A 20,186-nucleotide genomic window follows, 5' to 3' on the forward strand; every position below is an offset into this window, starting at 1 on the left:
GTCTTTTTTTTAAAAAAAAAAGACTTTTTAATAATAAAGAACAGAACATATCAAATCAAAGCTCTGGAGTGATAGGTCCAACCAATTCGCTTGCTAAGCAGCTCCAGGCTAATGCATTTAGTTTTTTAATTGAAAGTTTATGGTCGTTTCTTTTTTAAAAATAATTGACTTTTCAATAAATAATGGCTTAATTAACTTTTCCTCTATTTTTTTTTCTTAATTTGTTCAACTTCCAGCTTAGTGTCAGCAAGAAAAGACTACTTCTTCTTTCTACTGAGTTAACAATCATTCTCAGTTGCAGTTTTAAGCCTGAAAATATTGTTTTCTGGCTTTGATACTACAAAATTTTAGATTTTTGTTTTGATATTTGCCAGTTTTTCACGTTTTCTAATTTTGTCACATTGTCACATTATTGACAGTTCTCATGTCACCTTATTAGCATTCAAAATAAAGCACAATTGAACATATTAAAATCCTGAAAGATATAAATCATCGTTTTAACGGCCTCGACTCCTCTTTCTTGAAGAAATCAATTGAATTTTTTTAATTTTGTCTTAACTGTCATTTATACTTTGTCGTTTCGGTCGTATGAAATTTCCTGTATAGTGATAGCTTTCATTGGCTTTTCATGGAAGAATGGAAGAACCAATATTCTGATATTAGCAGATAGCTGATGGCTTTCATGACTTTGAAACCCATCGTTTTCCAAAATTAAAAAAACTTTTTAACTTCGCAATTTTGTTCTTTTTATGTTTCTTTTTGTTACCTATTCTCGTTAGTTAATTACAGGTCAAATATGACATTATGGGTGTCAAGGGAATAAAAGGGATTTGTGTCCCAAAATCTTTTTTTTAAAGAAATTATGACCTTACTGGCTTCGACACCGCTTTTTCACAAAAAAAAAGAAATTAATTTGATTTTTGTCATATTTGACGTTCTTTTTGTAGATGCAAGAAATATTCTGGATAATTACAGGTCTCGAGGGTTACCTTTTCATGAATAAACGACGCTATTTAAATACCTCTTTGTAATTAATGCCTTTCATGACATCTAATTTTGTTTCGGAAAAAAAAATTAAAAGTATTACATACTTTAGCACTTCGCTTTTTTGTCTACTTGTTACCTAGTCTTACTAATTATTGGCCACGTACTACATTATAGCTGTTTGAAGAAGGCGCAATCAAATATATTTTGAATGCCAAAATTTGGCATGACGGTTTTGACAGCGTTTTCTGGCAAGTTTCAATTGAAATTTTGTTTGTTCTTTGTTGTTCTTTTTAGCCGCTTTAAAAAACAAATAAGGGCAGGTCCTAATGCCCTTCTATAGAAGCAGTGGTAATCGTAAATTTGTGGTAATATTAATTGATTCCTAATGGTATTTATTACTTTGAAGTTAACTGTTTCAAAAAAATAAATTAATTTTTTTAATTTACTGTTTTTGTTCTTTTTTGTATAATTGTTACCAAACCTTTTTATGGACTGGTCGCATATGTTTTGTGGTGATTTATAAGTTATTTTTGTTTAGTTTCAGGTTTATCTGACGGTATGTTGACTTTGTTATTAAATTTAGTTTTTAAGAGGGACATAAATTTTTTGATGTGATTAATGTTTGTTGTTGTTGTTGTTTGATTTGGCTGTTCGTCTTGACTCGCTTTCTTAATATTGACATATTACAGCAATCTAATGCATCAATTTTTACTCCACTGAGTTATTTGTTTTGGAGGTTATCTTATCGTTCATACAGATTTTTTTGAAAAAGACTTGGGCTTTTTTGGGATTCGCAAAAAATAATTTTTGGGTTTTTCTATCTGTTCCTGATTTGGTAGACAATTATGCGAAAATTGTGGATGGGCGGGGTCGGAACCTTATGTGCCATCGCACATTACCGAGCCGCCTTGTTTACATTTAAAGCTTCAGTAAACGGAGATTACTTTCAACCAATTGTTGTGCGATTTTCCAAACACTAAAAACGACTTCCAAGCTGTGAAATTTTTGCGCTGTTCTTTAACAGAACATGATAAAATGGTACGTTGCTGAATTTGACGGTCATCGCTTTTTAAAATTTTGGTGTTTCATCAAAAGATGAGCACAACCCCTATGCCAGAAGATAGTTAACGCTGAGACAGTTCTATCAAAATAGCCAGAAGATATTTTAGTGAACCGTTTTAAGTAGACCGTTTTAGTAAGTTTGTAGCAATTATATGAGTCCGGTCGGTCTCTTTAATGCGATTTTTTGCTTGACCGATTTTTCGTCTGACGCATTTGACTTTTCGTCCTCAAAAATGGGATAAACAGGTAGCGCCCAGCGTGCATTCAATGCTCTTAGAGCCTTTCAGCTTACTAGTCTCCATGTATGCGATTCACAGAAACTGTTTTGGAGACTTATACTTATGGTGTGAAGGCCGGTTCTCAGAGGTCGGACGAACCCCAACTGTTGACCGCACTTGTTGCCCCACCCCCATCAGCCCCCCCCCCCCCCCCCGAGGCTAGCTACTGACGAAGTAAACCGCTCGCCAATCGTTTGAGAGCAATTCGCTTGTCGTTAGTCGGTTATGTTTATATCACTGGTTCAGTACCCAAAAGCTTTTTCAACAGCCTTCTCAAACTCCGGGAAAAAATTTTGTACCTAGCATTATAACAGCAAAGGCTGTTTCAGTGCTATATTGAAGTATCTACACCTAGCTCTGTCAGTAGTTTCACCTCTCGGCTCACGGTCAAACTTTTGCAGGTGTTTACTGCTCACAATTGTTTGCGTACCTCATTTTCGGTTGTTGACTGCGTCAACATTACATCGGTTAACGTGCTTTTTTTACAAACATTTACGGCTATGATGCAATTAAAGTTGTTTTCCGCAAATATCTTCATAGGTTACTTGGCCCATCCGGTCGGGTTTGGATAAAAATTTGAGGGAGGAGAGCTATTGTCCTGTTTACTGTTGGTACTGTATTACGGGGGACATGCCCCACGCGCTAGTTGTTTTTTTGCTTTATGTTGACAAAATTTGAAAAAAAAACAAAAATTTAACTTTTTTTTCAAACATGTGGAAAAAATCTCACCCATTAACAAATTTGGCCCAAAATTAACATTGGACATAAAAATAAACTCTACAAAAATTAATTTTTCGGTCTTAAGCGTCTTTTGGGCAAACGTTTAAAAAATTGGGTCAAAAGTTCAAAAAGTAAATTTTAAAAAATTCTGTTTTTACGTCTTTTTGTAACGTATTTGTGTTATTACGTACTCGGATAAACCAGTGGACACTACAGATTGTCAATAGCTGAATTTGATAAGCAGTTAACGCTATTAGAGCAAGAACTGTCCACCTAACCGTCAAAAAATTGAGTGATACTATGCCAAAACTACACGTCTGGTATTTCTGGCTTTTTTGCAGCTTATAATACCTCAGTTTGGTTTATAAAACCAAACAGTTCTTGTTTGGTTTGCATTATTGAAGATATGGAACCGTTTTAAAAAAGTTCGCACGGGGATGAATTTTCGCAGAAAATTGTATTTTAACTCCCCCTCCCACAACCTGCAAAACCTACTGTCATACTAGCTAGGGGACTTTTCACCATTTGGGGAACGCGTGCAAAGTCTTATCAAAAATAGGAGATCGTAAAATTGGTCGCAGCTTGGTTCCTTAGTTAAGGGAATACGATTAGGCAGGGCGCGTACCACGTCATCCCATATGGGTATCTTTTTTACTTGTTATTTTGACTTCGAACAAAATAATTTAAAATCTTGAATGAAATATTTATTCGCGAAACGGATATTTCTAGATATCTATTGAGATGAATATGTCTGAATCACTTGTCAGATTTTTTTACATCCACCACAATCTTTTTTCTGATCTGGCTCGTGGAAGTTTCAAATATTGATGATCTGGTTGACTTAGAGGTCGAGTCGAATAACGAAATTTTGGCGAAACCACAAAACTTATTGCAAAAAAAAACGACAGAAGAACTCTCAAAATTGCAAGTTAAGACAATGAAAATAATACAATAAACGTGATCATTTGGTTAATTAATCTCAAGCAACATTTGTAGCAATTATATTAGTCCTGCGGTTTTTTATGAGTTTCTGTCTCAAGCTTTCTGGCTTTTTATCCTAAAAGCAGAATAATCAAGTAAAATGCGGAGGGGATGCAGTGGCTGAGTAGCTCTCTTAGAACTTTCCTTCCCTCTATTCACTAAGTATGCGATTCACCGAAACTGTTTTTGAGGAGACAAAAATTCATGCTGCCAAGGACGGTTCCTTATCTTAAGAGTTTGACACAAGAGGTGTTTTTTGCACAATGGGTGTTTTTATGCAAAATTAGTGCTTGAACGTTTTTGAGTTTTGTTCAAGAACATTCTTTGTTTTCTGTGGCTTTTTTTATGTTTGTCTGCTTCAATTTTGATTGATCTAAAATGCTCGCACTCTGAAGTAAAGTTTGCAGCTAAAATAGGCAATTTTGATAAAAATTTATCTAGCCTACAACCATGAGTTAAATTGTCCCGCCTGTCGACCAAGAGCAATTTGTCTGACGTTAGTGGGTTTGTCTTTTTAGTTGCTCTCAAACGATGTGGTTATGTGGTTTTTGTAATTTTTTGTCTGATTCGCTCGACTTTTCATCCTCAAAACGGGACAAACAAGAGCATGGAAGGCATTAAATTCTCTTAGAGTTTTCCTGCGTACTTGACTCTAAGCATAATGTCCACCAAAACTAATTTGGAGACATAAATAAAAAGGTGAAGGGCTTAGAGTTTGAACCCCCCAGCCCCCCCCCCCACCCCCCCCCCACACACACACACACACACACACACACTTCAGTCGCAATCTTCACCTCTGCATATCGTTGCACCCAGCGCGTTCGTCACCGGTATGATGTGTGAGCGCTAAAAATTGATTTAAAAAATGTAAGAATTGCGATCAATACGACTAAAAGATGTAAGATTTCCGGTTTTTAGCGGTGGATGTGGTTAATGCGGTGAAAAAACTTTCATCGCTAAAAATTGCAAATCTTACTAAAAATCACTTCTAAAGTCAGTAAATGTCTTTACTTCAATTTGCAAAAAGAACTGCTATTTGCAAATTCAAGATCTGCTATTTATTGAAAAATTAGCAAAAAGATCTGATCTTAGAATAGCGGTGAATCCAGTGAATGCGGTGAAAAAAACATACAGCTAAAAATTGGTTTTCTTGCAGAAATTCAACGCTGAAATCACCAAATAACTTCACCTAAGAAAAATTTCTAAAAAGAGATATAAAAGTAGCGGTGAATGCGGTTAAAAAAGCATTCGTCTCTGAAATTCGCAAAGCTTACAAAAAATCACCGATAAAATCACGAAATGTCTTCGTATCCGAAAAATTAACAAAAAAAGATATATCCTAAATCTTAAACATATTCATAGATTGCTAAATTCTCCAAAATATCTTCACTTTAGAAGAATAATAAAAAAGATGATGCAAGAGAAGCTGTGAGTGCAGTGGAATAAAATTGACGGCTCAAAATCTAAATTCATGAAACAATTCACCGCTAAACTTTTCAAACATCTTCACCGCAGAAAACTGGGGAAAAATGCAGTTTCAATGTCTTTTTGTTGTATATAAGCCAATAATAAAATTTTTGAAAATTAGTGGATTTTAATTGTGTTAGGGAGTTTCGGTTTAGCATATGGGTAGGTTGCATAAAATACTGAAAATTTTTGCTGAAAGCGTGCTTTTAGAAAACATTGCTATTTCATTGCTTTTCCGTTGAATATAAACAAATAAACCTATTTTAATTTTACCGGATTTTAATTGCGTCAAGGTGATTTTCAATTGGAGTCAAAATAGTCAGAGTTCCGCTTTACGCATAAAAATTTTTCTGCGGTAATTTTTCGCCAGATTTTTGTTTTTAGCGGTGAATTTTTTTATTTTCACCCTTTCCTGTTCTTAGCGGTAAATTTTTATTTCACCGCTTGAGCGGTGAAAAAAAATCACCGCTAAAAATTTCTAATCTTACAAAAATTCAACGCTAAATTCACCGCAAATCTTACAAAAGCTCATCGCTTTCACCGCATTGATCGCTTAAAGATGCGGGCGCTTAGCGGTGAAATTTTTTTTATTTTCACCGCTATTCACTGCAGTTCTTTTATTATTTTTCTGTCGAAAACTTGACCCGGGTGGTAATATTTTGTAAATGCGCTTTCTTTGTTTGTGTATGTATATAGCTTCGAAAGCCATTGAAATTTTATTACATATTTGAACGGAAATGCACAACTGCGATGGGGAAATAACACAAAAGATCCCTCTTCGCGGAAGTTTCTACATTTTGGTAGGTTTGTTTGATGAGAAGCCATTGTCAATAAAACTAGCTTTGATGAGCAACATGGTAAGGACCTTATTTAGGGCACTACTGCTATTTATTGAAACATTTTAGTTTCTTCCGTGTGAAAAAATATACGGGCGCAAATCACATATATTGTTTTGCAAAAGATTAACAAGCCATTGCAATTCATATAACTTGTAATCGATTATTATAGTCATCCATTTAAAAGATTGAAGTGTCGCATTATTTAGAGGGAATGAGGAAACAGCTGCTTACTAATTTAGAAGTATAGTAATCATAGCTCAAACGTGGCAGTAACTTTCAACGGGGATGGTGAACTTACAGCCATACTCTTCGCAATTGTGGATGTGAATCTAACGCCAAATACGACCAACTACTTTTGACCAAGTAATTCATGACCAATGATCAATTGACATTCAAAAAGATATCAATTTGAAGCATTCAACGGGGTGGGGAGGGTCAATCAGGTCAATCATTGACTTTAACTGCATCGTCGAACCCCCTTGAATTGTCGAACCAAATTCATTTCATGGATCGAGCTTAATTCTTTAAATAAACCAAATAGGTTGTTTCAAAGTTTTTTTTTAACCGGGTCCGGGTCAAGTCGAAAATTTTGTAAGAAAGTCGCTGAATGTGCTGAAATTATATAGGGAATGTGCTGATTGTATTAAAGTTTTAGTTATTGAATTTATTGAATAAAAATTAGCTCAAATTTCATTATCTTAAATAATTCCTGCACTTTAAAAGTACTGAAATTTCAACATATTTCTTACATAATTTCAGCACAATTCTTACAAAAATTAATCATTTTTTCAACATGTTCCTTAAATAAGTTCCACACTTCTAAATTTCAGTACATTTCTTACATAATTGCAGCACTGCAAAGAAAAAATAATCGTAACTTTTTCACCAATTCCTAAAATTTTTTTGGTACATTTCTTACAGACAATCAGCATATTTTTTGGACATTCTTTGCAAAACTTCTGTGCGTTAAATTCTTTAAAATGACTGAGGAATTTCCTCAAAAAGTGTAAATTAAATGCTGAAACCGGGCACGAAAAGGCGTAAATCAAGTAGTAAAAAGTGCTGAAACTTTGTAAAGAAAGTATTTGAAAAAGAAATAAAAGTGCTGAAATTAAGCTAAGAAAATCGTGAGAAAAGTATTGAGCAGCACAAAATTTTGTATGGAATGTGTTTAAATTATGCCGGAAATTTTCTGAAGGTATGAAAAGTGTTTACAGAAAAATTGGAAACTATGTTAATATCCACTTAATATGTCGAAAAGTGCTTGAAATAAGTAAAATATGAGCTAATTATTTAGGCTGACAATAAATGCATATTTATGTGACCTATCTCTGCTGAATTACTTTTTCAAAGCCTTTTAGACATTTTTTAAGCCTTTTTTACAAAAACGTTTTTTAAATACATAATCTTCAGAAAAAAACCTCGAACCAGATAGTAAATTCGGGTTCGAACCGCATAGTGACTTCGTACCTGATTAGCCAACCTATCTAAACGTAACCAGAAAGTGCACCTACTGCGCTTTGAAAAACTATTTACATTGAATATTTACAAAATAGTCTCGCTTATTGTCGAGCCAAATTCGAGGCAATAGTTTGTTCTCGACTCCAAGTCAAAGAAATCAAATATAACTTCTGACAATTGAGCGAACGGCATCTATAGTCTAGCCAAATTTTTTCAATGCCAAATAATGGTCGACTACAAATTATGTATCGAGTAGTTGCCAACCCTGCAGGCAGCTCAATCAATGGCCAACACCTTTATATCTTAACAGGGGAGCCAACTTTCCATTCAAACTGAAAACATATTTTGTTTGAAAACCAAGTCTCCCAAGTGTGACTCTGTGACAAATAGAAAAATTATTAATAGTCCCTTGCTTCTTAATTGCTCTCAAGCAAAGTTTGTAGCAACTATGTTAGTCCTTCGATATTTTATTGAAATTTATTACGGGATGATTTTTAGCCACACGCGTTTAATATTTTGCCCTCAAAAAGTAATAACAGGTAAAGCCATGAGCTCAGAAGCAGCTGAGGAGTTATCCAAAATCCTCCAACAGGCTTACGTTTTAGTAGTCTCTACGTATGCGATTCTGCAAAAGTGTTGAGGAGATACAAATTCAAGATGCGAAGTGGTTATAATCAGAAAGTCAACACCCCTCTGTCAACCCACGCACGCACGCACGCACGCACGCACCCACCCACCCACCCACCCACACACACACACACACACACACACATACACATACACACACACACACTCACACACACACACACACACAATCACACACACAAAATCACACATAATATCTCTCTCTCACAAACACACAAACAAACACTTACACACTGATTTGTCGAAATTCCTCTTAAAATTGCTGTAAATTCTTGCTAGCGCTATCCGACTAACTGAAGTTCTCAAAATTTTGGGACATGAAACCAAAAAATTTACAGAAAAATTTATTTTGTAGCAGCTGCTCTCGCTCTCAAATATTAAATATAAATATACTGTACAACTACTGCGTTGTACAGTACGCAGGATGCGTAAAAAATGCAGGACTAGCATTTTTTTAAACTTATCTCTTTTCTCGAAAGTGTTAATTGGAGAATTAGCGTTATAAGAAATTTTTCTCATAATTATAATTCATCTCTCTTAATTTGTCGATCTTTTAACACATTGTAAATTAAATACAATTATATTATTTCCCAATATGTGATGTTTGTTTCATTTATACTACTTAACACTACATTGCCTTTAAACTATGTTCTGTATTTTATAGTTCATACTCAAAGGAATTAACAATGTTTTCTTTTTTATAAATAAAAATAATAAATAAGTATTCCTGAACGCTATTTTTCTGATCAGTATATGCCAGAGAAGATACATTGTCTTAAAAGTCAGCATGAGTTTGAAAGCAGATTAGAACACCTGATAACTTCAAGATAATCTACAGTTGTTCGAAATAACAAAACAAATCATAATTTGGGTTGAAATTTTGGAGATAGTATAGTTTGCAAATTTTATGAACATTTAATTGTCTGACAGGAAAATGAAATCATAATTCGCTATTGAATTCTGGGTTGTTGTTAATTAAAGCCTGGGTTTGCCCATATATCAAGAATAACAGTGTAAAAAAGTTACGTTGAAAACGGAAAGCTGGACATTTGGGGGAACTAAACATTTGATTGGCTCGACAGACAAACTTGATAGATTTATAATTTCAGTTGTTGCATGAACAAAATGGTAATCATTCATTGCTAAATAAAAACAAAGACACAGTTTGTGTTCCGCCTAAAACTCACACGACGTTACACTAAAAAAGCTAACATCACGATACACCTGATATAAGCTAACAAAAAAGCGTCAAGCAATCTCTATGTTTGCCTATTTCAGACGTGTCGTGGTTTAGAATTTATGCATAAAGTCGATAGAAACAAAAATTTTTATTTGAGAGAGGGTTTAGACGACAGGCTCGATTATAAATACCAAGGTGGTCCTCTGACCTGGTGTATGCAGACGACTTACAACTCTACGGCAGAAAGACCTGATTGGGTCAATGAAATGGTCAAGGTGTCAGGAAATGAAATCTCCAATTCAAAAACGAAGAGGGGGTGAGATGAAAATGTGCTCTGAAACAACTGTATTCCTTGTGTGGAGTTTTGTCGGAGCTTTGATAAAATTCTAGGCACTATTACAGCCATTGACTTTAATATCAGTCGGTGATACAGTCGCAATGAATGAGAAGTGTAAAATTGGTAATAGTAAAGCTCAGAGCAACATCAAAATAGTCAAAGTTCCGTTTTATGCATAAAAATCTTTTTGCGGTGAATTTTCGCAAAATTTGCGCCTTTAGCGGTGAATTTTTTTTATTTTCACCGCTTCCTGTTGTTAGCGGTGAAATTTTTTTCACCGCTTAAGCGGTGAAAATAAATTTTACCGCTAAATATCGCTAACAAAGATTCAACGCATATCTTTTACATAAAGTATGGTGAATCTGATTCAAATTCAGAAAGAAAATACTAAGAATAAGTGGGAGGTGACCCCCTGGAAGAAGTTACAGAAAAGCAGGAGGTAGGAGGTTCGAACCCGTGTACTGGAGGTTTTTTGATAAGAATTGCAATGAATGCGGGGAAAAATTCAAAGCTAAATTCACCGCTAACAGTACAAAAATTCACCGCATTCATCGCTAAAAGATGCAGGCGCTTTGCGGTGAAAATTTTTTTGTTTTCAGCACTATTCACCGCAATTCTTACATTATTTTTCTGTTGAAACCTGGACCCGTGTCAGTCATTTGAGAGCAATGCGCTCGACGTTAGTATGCTATGTTTTTACCGTGTCTCATTCAGCGTGTACTAAGTAAACCCCTGAGCTATCGTTTGGTTATCATTAGCTCTCAGGCGATCTGTAAGAAAATTATGTTTGTTTTGTTGGTCATTTTTCTATGTCATTTCTTGTATTAGCAACCTATCACCGCCCACCTATCCACTCAACACATTCCTATCTTGCCTAGGAATGTGATGAGTGAATCTGTTGAGAGCAACTCCGCTTGCAACGTGCAAGGCAACCACTGGCCATTCGTTCGCGCGTCGTTAATCAGTTTTGTTTCAACTAGAATGGGGGAGTCACCTTAAATGAGAAGATGTGCTTCAGGTGGCGGAACACTAAAAACAGATTTGTCTCTGTCTGTGAACATGAATCGAACAAATTAGAAACACAATATACAACGAATTTCATTTGCCTCTTTCATGAGAATGTTCGCAATTATGCATTCACAATTATTATTCAAAAACTTTTGTAACATTTTTATGTAACAATCAACGGTTACCAATTAATACTATTGCTGTTACTAAATCAGATAGTTGGGGATAAAAATTAGTTTTGCACACTGGAGCACTGATGAGTTGTTTTTGCATAAAATTATCAATGTTTTAAATGCTTTATTTTTATATTTGCCTTACTATTCGTTTTAGCCAGTTTGTTTCGATCAGATTCTATTTAGAACGGTTAGAAACTGTTACAAAGAGCAGTTGGCCCTCAGTTTGACTATAATTTGAATCTTAATCCACTTTTGTCTTCTGAGTTAAGTTTTTGCTATATCTCAAATTCGACAAAATTTATCAGTCAGTTGAGCTTTCTTACAAGAACTAGCTACAATAATATCATCTGACTGTAACATTACAAACTTTAATAAGGTATTGATAAAATTTTTTCACTAAGGATTTTTCACTATACATATCCCGGCGTAGAACTCGAGAACCAGGATATGTATGAAGATTGGGTTCCGCTGAGATTTTTGAGCAGCTTCAACGCTAATCAACTGGTTTCTATTGGCAATAAGAGCAGAACTTTCATTATGTGTCTATCACCAAAATTTGAATTTGAATGCTTCGTAATCAATATTGGGGCAACTGCTCCATATTTGCACCCGTTATTAGAATCCAGTTTTCGCGGCACAAAATTAACAATTGCGTTCTGTTGAGTTTTCAGCTTAGTATCAGTTTCAAAATTCACTTGATTTTGAGGCGCGAATTCACTCTATATTTTTGTTCATACAGAAGGTTGTTCACGCCAATCGCTTTATTGAGTCAATTTTGAATACTACGAACTGATCGTCATCGGTTGAAATAATAGCAGCGCAGCGTTCCATTGCGGCTCCCGAGAGATGGAATCGTATAAGCCCATTTTTGATCCTGGCAAGTGGTATATCGAAAAAAATTGTAGTACTATGTCTATCAAATTCCTCAACCGAGTGTTGTTCGATTTATTGTTTCTATGATTGAATCCAATAAGTGAAAGTGCTCTATGATCTGTAGTTAATTGAACAGGTCCTCCCATTAAGTAGTAGTAATTAAATTTGTCTTTCAGTCACAGAACGCCCAAAAAAATTGAATTCATTGATTTTTTTGGGTAAATCGATGGCCTTACCCATCAATTTCTTATGTCGCAAAGTGGCATTTTCCCATACTGACTATCAAATTTTCTTTCATTGCTTTTTAAAGCACTTTTTAACAGTTTTAAGTTGTTGTCTCAGTTATCTTTACTAACTACCAGAACTCGTATGTGTTTTCTAAATCAATAAGTGTGCACTCGATGGCTTTTGGAAATGCAATAGGCAAGTCAGTCAGACCGTAAAATCCAGCTTTGAAGTTGTATTTAAGCCTGTTATGTCATCACTTTCTGTTTTAAAGTTGCAATGGCTGGAAGTATAAAGATATATGTTTAGCTGACTATATGAGAATCAATTGAACTGAAACAAGCAGTCTCATTCTTTGCGTCTGAACCCAGCTTTTGTGGAAACAATTGGATAAAAGAGTCCAACTATGGCTTCTGATGTTTATTCTTGCGTATTAATTTATTGAGACTTTTTCAGGAGACAATTTAGCTGATTGATTCTTTCTTGCTGTTATAAAAGTACTTGAAGTAGAATTTTGACGAGAACAACTTCAAAGCTTGAAAAGTAATTGTTAGGTGGATAATTATAATGAATTTTTAATTTTAGTGTATAACTTTTGGATTTTCCAGTTCTGTAAATCAGTTCAGGAAGCTCAATTGCACTTTCATTCTTGGTAGCGCACTGATTTGCTATGCATGCAGCTTTGTCAGGTGGGTCAGGCTGCTGTTTGATACGGATGCCCAAGATATCGATTAGATCTCCTCTGTCAAAGGATCTCATTACACCAGCCACAACTACGATTTTTCTTTGCTTCAATTCTCAGTCGTTGTTCTTGCTGGAGTTTTCAGAGTTCCAGATCCCGGGTCGAATGTCCCCCAAAATCCTCCCATTTTGTTGTAAGAGTGGGGGGAGGGTAATTTATCTATGGGGGGTACATTGATGTAAGAGTGTGGGGGTATTTTGTTCAGAGGGGGTAAAATTATGTAAGAGTTGGGCTGCAATGGGAGGAAATTTGAGGGATTGCCTCACTGACTAAAAATGCCAGCAAAGCGAAATCTTTTTGTGCATTGATTATTGCATTATCTGCTTCGATACCTGTTTTTCGCAAAAAAAATTAGTCGAATTTTTTTTTAGTTTTTTTTGTTATTTTTGTGGTTGTGTGATAATTCCGGAATAATTTCAGGTCTTAACAAACTCCTATGGATGAGCAAAGGAAAATATTTGCTGATATTTTTTCAGTTTTTCATAGTAAACTTAAATGTTTCTTATAAATTTGGAATCAAATGTTTTAAAAAAATATGAAGACGTATTTCTTTTTTGCTTTGTTCTGTACATATTTGACTAATTGCTAAATAGCCTGTATAATAAAAGCTCGTATATCAAATTGTTGGCATTCACGCAAGGCAGGCACAATTGAACATATCGAATGCGTTTAGTGTATCGCTTGTTGCTTTAACGCCTTCGATACAGGTTTTTCATTTAAAAAATTTAATTTTATTTTTTAAATTTTGTCTTTATTTGTTGTTGTTATCGCTTTTGCATAATCTAAAGACCTTCTTATGGATAGCCAAAGAAATTTTTTTTATTTGTTTGGTAGCAAAACTTTTGTATGACTAACCAATTGAATCTTTTGAAAAAAAATTATTTTCTACAATTGCACTTTGCTGTTCTTTCTGTTCTACTTTGCACGCAGTAATTAGAGATCGCATTTCAAAATGTCTTCGTTGAATATAGGCACAATTGAACATTTCAAAGGTTTTGAATGCACTGTGTATTGTTGTGACGGCTTTGATATTATTTTAATTATATAAAATTTCTTTTAAAAAAAAGACATTGAGATGCAAAAGTTTGTTATTGCCATTTGATTCTTTTTGTTTGGTTTGTCGTGTAGAATCCTTAAACTCAGCTGTCTTTGGTCCTCTAATGAGTCATTATTCTGTTTGCTTAGTGGTTTTATTTTTTTATTGAATACACAAATTATTTTTGAACAGTTTTGAAAATTTTTAAAGTTTCCTATTTTTTCCTCTTTTTGTGGTAGACAATTTAAAGCAAAATAAAATTGTTTCGAAAAAATTATATCACAATATAATACAGCAAAATAAAAAAAGAAACTTTTTATTTATTTTTGTTGTAGTTTTTTTCTACAAATGATGTTTCACTAAATTAGACGTAGTTTTTCTAACTAACGGTCTCATCTGCCCACTAGCGTGGCATTAGTTACCTTTCTAAGCGACTTGAATTTGAAGCATTTTTTTTCATATACCAATTACTATTGATCACTATGTGATATTTTCTTATTTTTTTCTCTTCCTTATTTGGCAGACAATTAGTCCAATATAGCAGATAAGCAGTTCGGAACATTGTATATTAACACACAATACTAATTCTGCTTGTAAATAATGATTTTAGCATCAACCAGTGGACCAATTGGAGACTATTAACGTTTCACAGAATTTGTTTTTCGAAACATCGAAACAAGGTATACAATACACCATATAGCGCACGAACAGGTAATTCGTTACAATCACTAATGAGATAATAGCTCAAATAAATATTATCGAGAAAAAAATAGACATTCATCTGTTTTTAGTTGGATATAAGCAATTATTTTTCAAAAACAAATAGTGTATTTAAATCAGAACAAGGAGTTCCGAATCAATTCAAACCCATATTCAGACATCTCCTCTTTGGCCAATTTAAGACATCGGTTATTTGGAGGTAGTTTCTGAAAAAAATATTTTTCTTTTGAGAAATTCGTCAGAAAAATGCAACCCTAAAAACCGCACATCTCACGTTAAATTACTGCTAAAAATCACTATAAAATTATTTGAGGAGAGTATTTGTAAGATCCACGGTTTTTAGTGAAATTTGTTTTCATTGCTTTGTTTTGATAGCGGTGAATTCCTTTCTAAGTTTTAAGGGATGAAAATGGAAAATTCACCGCAAAGAACCGCAAACCTTACAAAATGTCAATGCAATTTTGGCAATAACGTTGAATCTGATCTTAATTCAAAAGAAATTTTACAGATGTGACAGATGGCGCAGCGGAATAAGAAGTAGTATACATGCAAGAGGTGAGAGGTTCAAAACCGGGTACGGCAGTTTCCTTTCTGTAAGAATTCCAGTGAAATCGGTGAGAAATTTAGTTTGACCGCTAAGAACTTCAAATCTTACAAAAGTTCACTGCTAAAAACAGCAAACCTTACCAAAATTCACCGCTGAAAATTGCTAGCGGTTTTTGTTTTTTCTGTGATCAAATATCAAAACCATATTTTCAAATGTAACTAAAATCCAGAATTGAATGACCGCATTGCTCTGAATTACTTCAAAGAGATTTTTATTAAACAATAAAGCATATATTTATACAAAAAATTTTCGGAGCCCAATTTGAGTTGCATTCTTTAAAAAAACTTTAAAAGCAATGCAACGTTTGGGGTTGGAATTTGCTCAAAAATTTAGAGGTATGGTAGTAAAAGATAATAGGCGATATTTATTAGTTATTTTTCGATTGGAATAAAAAATGTTTTTTCAAGCACACTCAAAATGAATTTCAGAACCGTTTTTGGGCTACCATTTTTTCACAGCTGGCATTGTACAGGTGTCTATTAGTTTGCCTGTGTAGAGAGACCCAATGGTTCATTGAAATTGAACTCCGCATAAATGTTCTGAAACTTTTTTTTCACTTAATTTTTCTTCTTGTTTTGTTTCCTGACAAATTGAAAAAATGGATGTTTCAAAAAGGAAATGCAAACATGTGTGAAAATAACGTTTATGCTCCAGGAGAACAAGATATTTTTGCAAACTAGCGTGCAGATTGATAGCTCATTTGTAAATGGGGTTTGAGAAATAAAGGAAAAGAATGGATCCTGTTGGCTGTTAATTTAATTTGCCCATGCGCTGTTTTTGTTTTAGGAGCATATGCCCTGCAATGAGATTTTTGTTGTGACATCTTGGTCTGACCTTCTCGGATATAATTAAACTTTGATTAGAGATCATTAGATTATTTCTCTAACCTTTTGTGTTCTGATTTTCGGGAGTTGAGAGAAATCTTTTCATCTGGATCCAACACTGGGTCGTCTCAATGGGGATCGCATCCCACTCTGATGGAATCACATCGTTGTCTTCGCTCTCTATCGTTGTTCAGTGAAGAAGTAGATTATTCAGCTGGAGATACAAATATAATGCTAGATTAAGTGCCCTCAATTACTGTGTAAGACATTCGTCACTCGCTCCACGTATCAATCGAAACTCTCCTCTCAATCTTGATCAGTGGCTGACTTTTTAGTGGTTTTTCAGTTTTTGTGAGGTTTAATGTCAGCATGAAAATTTTGACGTGCTCTCGAATCAGGTCGGTTTGAGGATTGTAGCGCATTTCGATAGCAAAAAGGTCCGTTGCAGTTGAGCCTGAGCACAGATAATTCGTGCTGGGAACAGAGACGGTTTCCATCAGCCTTTTTCAAACAGATATGGCCGGTGATTTTCTTACTATGCAACTTTTCGGAAAGCAGATTGTAGGTCGATTTTTCATTATCAAAATTTCTTTTTTAAACACCTGATTTTCATTCTTGACTTTTCCAGTGATTTCCAACTAATGTTCTCCTTAAGTAAGAATTGCTTGATGTTAACAGCTCTTAACTTGTAAATAGCTCTCAATGAGACGAAAGAAGAAAAAGAAGATTCAATTGAAAATCAAACCCCACTAAGAAATTTACAAATAATCACAATGTCAGCTTTTTACTGTGTGTAATTTTTTCATTCACTTGATGAGTTTGCGAAATTTTTGGATTGGTTACAATATTAAAAATAATATTTTGATGAAATATTTGTTCCACAAGATCTACAGACGCACAAATTTTCCTCTCACTTATTTGAGATATGAAAGTTTGTTGCAATTTTAAATCGAAATTTTCGATTTGAATTTCAGAGAAGTTTTCTATAATCAATTTGGCATTAAACATTCACTTAGTACGACAGTTCACCGCACCTATACAGTATTGTATCAGAAGAAAGTTAATGTTAATAATTATTCTCTAAAATTTCCATAAAAGCGGCGTTCAGTTAAATTGTTCCTAAAACTAACCAAACAGCGCAACACTAATGATGCAATGCTGTTTTAGTTGCGGGTTTGCGGACCAGCTTCGGTGATCACCATTTCATGTAGTTAATGTTTCCTGCTAACAATTTGAGATAAAAACAAGTTTTCGATCACGTCAATCTGACACCATAAGCGGTTTAAATATCTTAGGCCAAAGGTCTAATACGGTGCTAGGAAAATTGGCCGACACGGCGTTTAGCCGACAAGGGAAAAATGGGAAATTTAGCCGACAGTTTATCATAATTGGTCATAAAAGTCTCATTGGTCCATAAATCGTAGTTCGGTTGTGATAGATTCATATCAAGTCCCACGGGCCGCTGAGGCATGGCCATGGCTACACTAGTTGATAGAGCTTGGTTACACTAGTTGATAGACCTTCGTTACACTAGATGATAGACCTTCGTTACACTAGATAATGAAAAACTGCGGTATATTTGTCCGCTACGAAATATTGTTTTCAATTGGCCAATCACAGCTCCAGAATAAGTTTTATTGCTCATTTTATCTAAATTGTCGGTTAAATTTCTCATTTTTTGGTTGTCGGCTAAACGCCCTGTCGGCCAATACGGCGGCCACCGCCTAATACTTAGCAATTGTAACCGCCTGATATTGTAAGATCAACGTTGAAATTTAAATTGAAATTTTTAGCTGCAAGTTTCCAACTATTCCAAGTATAGATGCTCGGGTTTTAAGATCCTTATTAAAATATAAAACTTTTTCGGAACTTTTCCGTTTGTGCCCCCGCCCCCAGTATATTATGCACCCCCAATTAGAGCACGTATCATTACACAGTAAATCATTGTGAAATTAATGCACATGCGTCTGTGGGGTGCAAATAATATGCACCTACTTATCTTGGGGGCTCAAACTGAAAAGATCCCTTTTTTCATGTTTAGATTTTGACAGTTGTTGGAGTGGCCACATTTGCAAACAATTCACCTTGTGCGTTTTTCATAAAACTTAAAATTCCCAATGAAGTAGTAGTATATTTTGCTGATAATTCAATTGTTCATTACGTTTCAGTATCATTACGCTCGAAGAATGTGTAGCTGTTTAGTGTGCTGAAAATTTGCATCCGATTGCTAGTTAATTAGTTGAAAGAGAACACTATTTTATTCTATAGCTGACTCAAAATTTACAATAAGTGTAAATGATTTATGCAGACATACATTAAGGTTTAATTGGAACAGGCTATTTAATTATTGTCAACTATAGCTCCAACTGTTGTGTCCGATCAACCGTCAAATTAAATTGCTAAGTTTGATATCATGCATTTCAATACATATAAAGGTGGTAGTAAAATGAAGGTAGTTAGTGTTTCTCTGCAATGCAGACCTGGAGAAGACCACTGAGTTGCCATTACCAGAACTTTCAATTTTTTCACATACGAGGAGGATAGCGAGTCCGCACAATTACCAAATTTCAACCCATGAGAAATGTCTTTCTGCTTTTGTCTTTGCGTTTGAAGTGGTAAATGCCTTGGGATTAAATGCCAATTAGATCCCGAAACGTGAATAATTTTTCTGATAGTTTGTCCTGGGAGAGTAGTTTTATTTTAGGTAAGTATGGCAAACTCCGTACCTTACATTGGAAGTCGAATGAGTTTAGTGTCGAAGGCGGAAATACGATACGAAGGATTTTTACACGAAATTGATACCCAAAATACGACAGTTACGTTAAAAAATGGTAAGTTGTAAACCGAATTAGTGAGTTATTTGGTGAACCTGAATCAAAGAACTTGAGAAATGTTACCCATATTTTAGTGAGGTCCTTTGGAACTGAAAATCGGCGTACAGACAAAGTCATCCAGCCTAAAGACGATGTCTTCCAATACATTATTTTCCGTGGAACGGACATTAAAGATATCTCAGTTTGTGAACCGCCTTTGCCCCCAACTTTTGCGGACCCCGCTATTGTGCAGTCTGGGCCTCCGGCTGGAGCGAGACCCCAACAATCAGTCCTTTCAAACCCCACAACATCGTCTTCTTTGACACCAGATGCGGTCTCACCCTCACCTGCTTTTACTCCTTTTGCCATGCCAGCAATGCCTCAAGCAAAACCCCACCCACCTTCAGGTATACATTAAATGAAGTGACTAGCCCCCACGGCTTGTTGGGACTAGAGAGTATCCCCTATTTCCGTACAAGCACCAGAAAGGTATAACAGGACAGTTCGAAACAACGACTGTTGAGAATCATCGTCTTTCTGAAATGTAAAATCAATTTTTAATATTTCCGAAAAGTAAAACCAGTCGCCTTTCCCATTATAGCCCCCCAAATTTGCGGGCCATGTCTTCGGCCCTAAATTGCAATAAATATACATTGGAATAGACCAAAATATATCAACTCGAGCAGTTCCAGTAATCAATTTGGATATCTGCAAATTGCGGCAGCCAATTTGAATAAATTTAAATACTGTAAATTTAAATGAATTTAAATAAATTTAAATGCCTGCGATAGTGATACTTGAGCGGCGCTTCTATTGGACTTCCCATTTCTGTTACGACAATTTGATGTCACTCATTCAAGGTTACATTTCATTCCTCCATTTAAGGCTGAATTATTGTGTTACTTCAGTTTTGCTCTTAATAAAGTGAGTCTCCTGTTCAAGTGAGTGAAGTTTTTAGTGAGACGACTTACGTACTATCAGTGGACTTTCTTTACTAAAACATGACTTTAATTGAAGATTTAAGATCTAATTGAGGGTAAATTGAGGGCAACTAAGATAGGTAAAAATTAATTTGAGACATCAGTTTGATTTAAGATCAAATGAAACTGCCTCAATCGAATTGAGGGTAAATTGAGGGCAACTAAGATAGGTAAAAATTAATTTGAGACATCAGTTTGATTTTTTCTGTCTTAATTTGATACCGC

The 20,186-nt window shown here is 34.9% G+C and overlaps 1 protein-coding gene across 1 annotated transcript in view; it reads left to right on the forward strand.

Moving 5' to 3' along the window:
- The first annotated feature begins 18,850 nt into the window (after nt 1–18,850).
- Nucleotides 18,851–20,186, forward strand: part of LOC142348854 (protein LSM14 homolog B-like) — a 46,019-nt gene continuing 44,683 nt past the window's right edge. Inside the window, exons 1-2 of the mRNA XM_075400396.1 lie at nt 18,851–18,999; nt 19,077–19,388. Of these exons, the coding sequence (XP_075256511.1) occupies nt 18,879–18,999; nt 19,077–19,388 (433 nt within the window). The 5' untranslated portion in view covers nt 18,851–18,878. The remainder of the gene's footprint in view (nt 19,000–19,076; nt 19,389–20,186) is intronic.

This window comes from Convolutriloba macropyga, chromosome 1 (genome assembly GCF_964194025.1).
Source record: "Convolutriloba macropyga chromosome 1, txConMacr16.3, whole genome shotgun sequence".
NCBI classification, from domain to species: Eukaryota; Metazoa; Xenacoelomorpha; order Acoela; family Convolutidae; genus Convolutriloba; species Convolutriloba macropyga.